The 9,144-nt window shown below is 43.0% G+C and overlaps 1 protein-coding gene across 1 annotated transcript in view; it reads right to left on the bottom strand.

Moving 5' to 3' along the window:
• Positions 1-5,164, bottom strand: part of LOC101855142 — a gene marked incomplete at its 3' end in the record, with an annotated part of 21,512 nt that extends 16,348 nt beyond the window's left edge. Inside the window, 1 exon segment of the mRNA XM_013088425.2 lies at positions 4,536-5,164. Coding sequence (XP_012943879.1) covers positions 4,536-4,751 — 216 coding nt within the window.
• Between the last annotated feature and the right edge of the window lie 3,980 nt (positions 5,165-9,144).

Below are 9,144 nucleotides of genomic sequence, written 5' to 3'. Positions count from 1 at the left end.
TGTGTGTGTGTGTGTGTGTGTGTGTGTGTGTGTGTGTGTGTGTCTGTGTATATGTGTGTATGTTGTTATGTGTGTGTACCTTTGTGTGCGTGTATGTGTGCATACATGTTTGTGCATGTGAGTAAGTGTATAATGTGTATGTGTGTGTGTGTTTATCTATGTGTGTAAGTGTGCGTGTGTATGATGTGTGTGTGCGCGTGCGTCTGTGACTGTGTGCATATATGTTTAAGTATGTGAATGTGTGTATTTGTATGTATGTGTGTATGTGTGTATGTGTGCATGTACATGTGTGTATGTGTGTGTATGTGTATGTGTATGTGTGTGTCTGTGTATGTGTGTGTGCTTTTGTGTACACGGAAAAGAGAAACAGGCATGCAGACTGACGTATAGACAGACACAGAAAGCCACACAGACACACACACACACACACACACACACACACACACACACACACACACACACACACACACACAGACACACACAAACACACAAACACATACACACACATACACACACTGACGCACACGCACACACACATTTTCACACGCACAGTAGAAAGTGCCAGGAGGTCATGGGGAAGAAAGGAGAGGGGGGATTGGAAAGGAAGTGAAATGAGAAATATTCAGAGAAGAAAAGTTTTTGTCACTGTTTGGATTCGAACCCGCGGCCTATTGAATGAGAGGTCAGCACCGTACCTCTAGACCAAGAAAGCATTTCAGAACGTTTATTGTGGTAGTCATTGGGATGTTTCAGTTTTTCAGGATTGATCTTAGATTTTATTGAAAACATCTTTAGCCATTGCAATTCTTCGTTTTACTTAATGACTTATGTGGAATATTTGGCATAATATGATGTTATGAAATTACAAAGAGGATTGGCTTATTTTTTAAAAATATTATCATGCATTCTGTTTTCTTCAGATTCAACACAAATCTTTTACGTTCAGTTTCCGTTACAATCGTATCTAGGAAACGATCGGTGGCCAGCTTCTAAATTATGCTCTTAAAACTGTGTCATCATCATAGTTTCGCTTTTCGCTTTGTACAAATTATTAAAATCCAGGCAACTACATGGAATGCTACATCTTCCTCATTTACACATATGGCGCTGAGACCTGGGCTTTGACAAAGAAAAAAAAGTGGGTGGTTGGCGGGTACTCTGGTGTGGTTTGCTCCTTCTTTCCTATTAAACATCTATCGTCTTTATCTCCTCTCCTTTTTTTTTATGTTTGTTACTCTCTTGTAACACTTCGAATCTTCTGGCGCTCATATGACCTTATGCGGTTGCGAGCACCGTAAAACCTCTTCTAAAAAATGATTTATTTCTTTTTAAATTGCTGCGTTTAGAATGTGGTGCTACCGTAGAATGGCTAGAATAAATTGGAAAGCAAAAAGGACGAACAATGAGGTGTGTCAAATTCTCCACACAAGACAAACCATGCTAATAAAATAAAATGTAGGAAAACACAATACTTATACTATGGCCACGCAAAACGACACAAGACCATTGTGAAAGCGGGGCTTGAATGAAAGAAAAGCCAGGGGAAGACAAAGAGTAACTTGGATGGACAACATAAAAACATGGACTGGCCTGGATATGGCAGAATGTGCAACGGCAGCTCGCGACCGTGAAGGATGGAGGGTCATTACACGTCAGCCTCGGAGTCAGAGACGACACCTCCAGATACCCAGGTATCCATTCACTTTAAGACCTGGACATTCTTCTATGTTATTTCTAAGGATTGCTTCAGTGTGTAAGGCAAGGAGGTCAATCAAGAGTTTATATATATCCCAGCATTCCCCACATCTTCTCCACCGCCCTGTTCCCGCCTTTCCCCCAGTACCCACCACCACGCCACTTACTCCAGTTCTAAAAGACAAGTTTGGACAAAAGAAAAGCTTGAGGCGAAAGCTGGTCCCCCCTGGAACATGTCAGAATATATTCCTCTCTAGTCAGATGACTTCGTGGATACATCATTGCGCTTCAAAACATCTTTTCATTTGCCACAAGGACACGCTTCGCGGAGCCAGGAGAAAAGTCATGTCTGTAACTTTTGTGCAATAATGGAGCTGGGACGATAACTAAAACCGCTTGAATATTGAAAAATTCACCGACATTGAAAAATGTAATTTATTTAGTATTGTAGGGACATGAGAGAGATGAAGCTCACTTGGAAGGATGGCCCAGGACAGAGATAAACGGAAGGAGCTTGTATGTGGCCTATACCCTGCCAGGGGCGAAAGGCATTGGTGATGATTTAGTTGTGCTTTCATTTATTTCCCTGAGTGTTTGATTGATTTATTAATCTGCACATTTATTAATTTGTTAACTCCATTTTTCTCTGTCCTATCATTTCTTCTTTTTCTAAATATTATGTCTAACGAAATTAATGTGTGTTTGGTGCACACCCGTAGGGGGATGGGGAGGGGAGAATGGGGAGAGGAAGAGTAGGGAGGAGGAGGAGGATGGAAAGGGATGGAAGTGGATGGAAGGGGAAAGGGTATGCAAGGGGATTGAAGGGGGTGGAAGGGAAAGGGGGATAGAAAGGAAAAGGGAATGGAAGGGAAAAGGGGATGGAAAGGGAAAAGGGATGAAAGAGAAAAGTGGATGGAACGGGGAAGGGGGATGGGAGTGGATGGAAGGGGATGGAAGTGGGAAGGGAGATGGAAGGGAGAAAGGGGGTGGAAGGGGATAGAAAGGAGGTAGAAGGGAAAGGAAGGGGATGGAAGGAGGTGGAAGGGGAGTGTGGAAGGGGATAGAAAGGGAGGAGGAGGGGATGAGAAGTGGAAGGGGTGAGGTGGGATGGGAAGGGGGTTCTATCAGATAAATACATACTCGACTCAAAACATCCGTCTTTTTTTGTCTTTTTTGGGGGGAAGGGGGTGGGGCACTGCTTAAATTTTTATTTATAAATTTTTACATGATTGTAATATTGTATACGCCCAGTCTGACACATTATAGATTAACTAGCAGACGGGTTGTTTCAGTCCCGCTTGTCAGGGCCAATCTGAGTTGTAGTTTTAGTAAGTGTTTTGCGTCATCTGCAGCACAAAAAGGTCATATAAATGCCGAAGATTAGAGTTGGTACAAGAGAGTGACATACAAAAAGCAAAGGAGGGGAGGCACGGACGATAGATGTTTGATAGGCAGGAAAGAAAGAGCAAACCACACCAAGGCACCCGCCAACCCCCCACCCTTGGTTGACTGGTCCTTGCACGACACGGTGGTTTACTTTATTGTCAGTATTTTTACCTCGACATCGACACAATTTGGGTCATCTAGGAAGCGGGCTTCCATCGCTGCATGCGCGTGGCTGGTCCGGGCTACGATGGATAAAACAACAGCCCAGCAGAAAGACTGATCAGATACTCGATAAAAATGTTCTACCCCTCTCATCTCAGGGCTCCAACTCGGGACTCGAACTCGGGACTCGGAACTCGGGACTCCTAATCGTGCGACACGGAAGCGCCTAGCCCACAGGGCACGCACGTGCTGTACGAAAACACAAGACATAACACATAACACATAACACAAGACATAACACAAGCAGCGTGGGCGCACCCGGGCAACCTACAGTGGGGTAGTAAGTGACTCTCGATCGCCTTATCTTTACATATCACGGTTGTATCATGTTCAGGTTATTTATTTGTGTGTGGGCGTTTGGAGGGTGGGGTATCACTGGTATTGGTAAGTCCTGTTTCTTCAGTTTCCTTTTCTTGTTTCTAATGGCTACCCTCCTAAAAATAAAAACAGCAACAAAAACAATGACAAAAACACCAAGAAAAGAAGAAGGTCAAAAACCCCTGTTGAGATCTGAACTCCCAACCTCCGTGCCATTGTACAGAATACCATACGAGAAAGAGGGCAGTTAGTGAAATGATGATAATAATAATATTTACAATAATAATAATAACTATTATTATTATTATTATTATTATTATTATTATTATTATTATTTAATCACTTTTTCAAATTACTTATATAGCACTTAGATATCTACTCCCATACATTACAGCTCTACGCGCTGTACAATACTTTCACCTCAACACGAAACAAGTAAATGAACATGCATTCATACACTCTTAAGATTAATGCTAGCCTAACACATTAGCAGACATTCATACTATCGCAGCACCGTAGACAAAAGAATGAACAAAGTAGTTTGTCTTACTGTCACACAGAATGAACAAAGTCAAAGTAATTTGTCTCACCATCACAGTACAACAGACGACAGAATAAACAAAGTAATTAGTCTCACCGTCACACAGAATGAACAAAGTAATTAGTCTCACCGTCACACAGAATGAACAAAGTAATTTGTCTCACCGTCACAGTAAAACAGACGACAGAATGTACGAAGTAATTACTCTCACCGTCACACAGAATGAACAAAGTAATTAGTCTCACCGTCACACAGAATGAACAAAGTAATTTGTCTCACCGTCACAGTACAGCAGGCGACAGAATGTACAAAGTAATTTGTCTCACCGTCACAGTACAACAGACGACAGAATGAACAAAGTAATTTGTCTCACCTTCTCCCTCAAGCCGAGAATAATCCAAGAGTCATCTAATCCTGAGTGAACAGAAACGTTCCTCGGCTGTATGCGACCAGCCAAGAAGTCAGAGATGTGTTGCTCAGATACGTGTTTGTAGGTGATCATCCAACGATCCTCCAAGAAGTCAGAGATAATATGTAGATACGGCAATCCTTCAACTCCCACAATACACGCACTGATAGTCACATTCATTAGTCGTTTCACTTCTTGGCTCACTGTCAATTCATCGTGTTATATTAGTATCCTTCTGTCTGTCGGCCACTGGGTTGGAGAGGCACTCTCAGAGTAAACAAGTGAAAAACCAGTCTTCTCTTCTCCAAACCGCGCAACGCAACAAGTCTTTAAAAAGTCGGACTGGGTTGAGCGATTCTTTTGTGAGAAATTCCGCGGTGAAAATGTGTATGTGTGTGTGTAGACGCGACACACTTCATGTCCCTGGACTGCGAATAGACGGGACGCCTATGAACAACACACATTCTCGGTCGCTGTATTGCGAATAGACAAGACTTTTATAAACACTACCTCACCCTGCCTGTAGCAGTACTGCGGATAGACAAGGAATATCTCCACCCCCACCCACTCCCTAGAAAAAACACTGCATGACATTGCCTGCCGTAGCACTGCGAATAGCCGAGAGCCACATTATCCTGTACATAAATCCTCCACCCAGGTTGAGAGGTTTCAATAATGAAATTCTCCGGCCCACGAGACCCCATATCGTGTCTCCCTCTCCTCTCAACGAACCGCTCAATTCAAACAGGCCGGCTCAATTCAGTTACCTGGTTCGGACCATTTTCCATAAAGACCCTTTTTTCACCTTCAGCCCGCGCGCTAATGTTTGTCACAGCAGGTTCTGTTACCCACAGAGGAGCTATTGACGGCGACAGGATCCTATCTAATGACATAAATCTGTGGCAGGCAAGCAGGACAACTGACGTGGAGAACCGTGAACCACAAGCCGTCTTGCCTACCAGAGCGAAGATTGTGCCGGCTTCGCCTTTCTAGAGTAAATAATGCTTATTGAAAAGAAAGCGCTTCTTGAACAAGTACAGCTGAATATCCAATATATCATTTTGATAAAACGGGCCGTTACGGGCAAAAAAAATGTGGGGTCGTTTTTCCAGCGTGGTTGGGTTGAGGTAGAGAAAGGGCAGGGGTGGAAATGAAAAATGTGGGGTGGGGTTGGTTGGGGGGGGAGGAAGGGGGGGGGAGGGGGTCATGAGCTGATGCTTTGAGCAGCGCCACCAGAGCGTGACAGGGTGATAGGGCCGGGTGTGGAATGTGTCAATGTCTCGCCGTGGGGGCACACGGCGCGCGCGCCGGAAGTTAAAGCTTGTCAAAGAGGTATGTTCAGAGCTTGTACACTTAGAAATGTACGTCCGTCCGAGGTAAAAAAAAAATAATTAATTAATTCTGGTTTATTCTTTTATGTATCTAGGTTCTAAATCTATACCTACGAATCTTTGCATTGCACTTCTGCAGGCCACCGACCAAACAATCTTTTCTTTTTTTTTTTACCTTGATCCATAAAAAAGGAAAGATACTCTGTTTGGGCCCTATAATATCTAAAACTGCTCTTTGGGTACATACCTGGGATCACTATAACTCATTCACTTTCGTCTGTCCGCGGTGTTGAAACGGGGTAAAAACAAAACGCCCAGTTTTATCTTCCTGGCTCTTTGCATGCGGGCCTAAAAGTTAGATGGTCAACAGAATCCAAAAGCCCATAAACGAAGGTCGCTGAAAACTAATACCGGGTGTCCATTGCGCATGGGATCAGGTCTGGTCGATCGCCCGACTCGTCGCCTAACACGGGATGCCCACTACAGCTGGATCGGGTCGATCGCCCGACTCGTCGCCTAACACGGGATGCCCACTACAGCTGGATCGGGCCGATCGCCCGACTCGATCGCCTGAAACTGAACATAAACACGTTTGTTTTTTAGGCGATCGAGTCGGGCGATCGGCCCGATCAGCTGATCCGGTCCGTAGTGAGCACCCCGTATAAAACAAACGCGTTTGTTTTTAAGGCGACAAGTCGGGCGCGATCGGCTTGTGCCACGATAGCCGCTTTGCGTCCTCAATCTGGCTAACAAACCGACCCGACCCGACCCGACCCGACCCGACCTCACAATGGGCACCCCGAATAAGTTTCCAACACTCGCCCTTTGACGTTAGTCTAAAACGGATGAAAAAGTTATAGGTGAATTTCTTTACACACGTCGGCCTAAATCATTACAAGGTTAACCTCCTTCCATCAACACGACGCTTCTTTTTTAAATTGAAAGACCACTCGTTGTCGGGGGGGAAATGTTCCAACTTGAATGGATGAGCGTTATTCACTCTCCGGGGAATTCAGAGGCGGAGCACGCTATACAGATATATAATATGTACGTGTTGTAGCGACTTTGTTACATGACACCTGCGTGCAAAGTAGTCGAGTTAAAAACTAATGTTCTTTTATTGTTAATGAGCTCAAGTGTATATAAGGCGCTTGTAAATAAATGTTAATTTGTCTGTACTTTGTTCATAACCCGACGTTCTGTCAAGCCTCTAAAGTGTGATAAGATGGTTTGGCTTTGGTTGCTTCCGAATCTACAAGACAAAACTAAAACACTTCTTCAAAAGTTGCAAGTACCGAGTTGTTAGCAAAAAATGAATGTTATATCATAATGAAAATGCTGCTGTAGTGCTGTACCATAATTTACTTTTTGTTCCAGATACGAGCCTTAAGTGCGTGGTTGGAGGGCGCCACTGGTAAGTCCTATCCTACTTTTTTTACTTCCTCCTCTGTTGTTTCTGTCTGCTGCCTTACCTTTTCCCAGCATTAAATGACCATTATTGTGTCGATGTGCTTCTCTTTACTCAAACAAACAAACAAATATTAAATACCAGCCTTACAGCCACTTCGACTTATATTCTGACGATAAAATGTTGATGACCATCTTGCTGGAAGCTTATTCAAGAGTGTGAACACATTTCATGATGATAATGCGAAACCACGGGGTTCCTAATTAATTCTAATTGACTGTTATTCGCCCACTTTGGGAAATAAGATACTTAAAATGACTAATGGAAAAAAAAGACTCACCCTCGATCGATTGATCCATGATCTATGCCATGCGTCATATTCCAAACCTGATGTCTCAAATGGGTTGATATTTAATTAGTGACTGCTGAATATGTCAAGCCTTTCTCTCTTTCAGACATTCTCTTCTTCTTCGATAACATGATCAACACATGTTTCCCAGTATTCTCTATCCACCTCGTCAACAGCTTGTGCTGTCAAAAATGTTATGTCATGTAGTTTAAAGGTTGTGTTTCCGATAGTAACTTTATTATTCATTATTTTTAATCGTTGCACAAACTAGTTCAATGGGATTGAGGTGTGCGTGGTAAGCCGACAGTCTAAGACGTATGTGACTATACTCAGCAATTACATGTGTTTTGTCTATCGAAAAAATCTTCCTTTTTTGTAGCAAATAGCATACCGTTTAACTATACGTAACAGCTTCAGTTTGTTGGCACCAAAAGGGAATGTAGCACTGTTTGTGTGCAGCCAGGCTTCAATATCTGTCTTCTGCTAGCTCATAGATGGAACTTAATCTTCTTCAGCTGTACGGTTATGATAACTGGCGTTATCTATTAGCCATTAGGATACAGGACGGTCTGTCCAATGAAGGAAGCGCTAGAGCCTATAGACCTACGTTCTTAGGCTACTCTGGGCGTCTAGCGCGGCAAGAGCTAATTGTTTTGTTTTGTCACCCACTATTCAAACATCAGACTGTTCATTTCCATGCGATAATCTCTATCATCAGTTGACTCAGATCTACACTGGACAACTAGAGCAGCGCCAGAGAAAAACAGAGAGTTCCTGCTACAAGTGGGGCCGATGATTTTCACCTTAACTGCTGGGTGGGAACATCCCCCCCCCCCTCGCACATTCTCGATCACCCTATCATCCCTTCGTTCCATACGCTGATTACCATTCTCTTTCCTCAGTATGCTGAGCGTTTATCCACGTTTCATCAAGGTACAATACTATGTTCTAACTCTCTGAGCGTTTCTGTTGAAATGGACGAAAGTATATTTTGCTTCTTTACACAATGAGATCACATATTTCCCATGAAATCTTTTTACTGTGTCCAACTCGCTTATGAAATAAAAATCCGGCATCTCTTACAATTTTCCACAACGCAGTTTTTACGACGTGGAGATTCAATTCTGTTTTCACATTTTGTTTCTGTTTCCGGAAAGTCGACACTCATTCTTTTGAAACAATTTGACTATCAGTCTCTGGATGGCACATGTATCAAAATCACAGACTTTAATTTATTTTGAAAAGTTTTAGCATAATTAAAGTCAAGATTTGCTGAATGTAGAAATGCATACAAGTAGCAATATTCTTAACGTGGGATTTGAGATTAGTTATGGCGCAATAAAAGTCTGCCTCGTCCAGCTTCACGACAACACGTTAACCTTATCAGTACGCCCTGGGGTCATTTTGTACCCCCGGGGTTGTATTCTTCATATGTTTATAATACCTCTAGTACGAAGATCTCTTTGAAAGTTTCAGTATTTCTCA

This window comes from Aplysia californica, unplaced genomic scaffold (genome assembly GCF_000002075.1).
Source record: "Aplysia californica isolate F4 #8 unplaced genomic scaffold, AplCal3.0 scaffold00742, whole genome shotgun sequence".
In the NCBI taxonomy this organism is placed as follows: Eukaryota; Metazoa; Mollusca; class Gastropoda; order Aplysiida; family Aplysiidae; genus Aplysia; species Aplysia californica.
The sequence above is the reverse complement of the archived record's forward strand: the minus strand, read 5'-3'. Positions and strand labels throughout refer to the sequence as shown.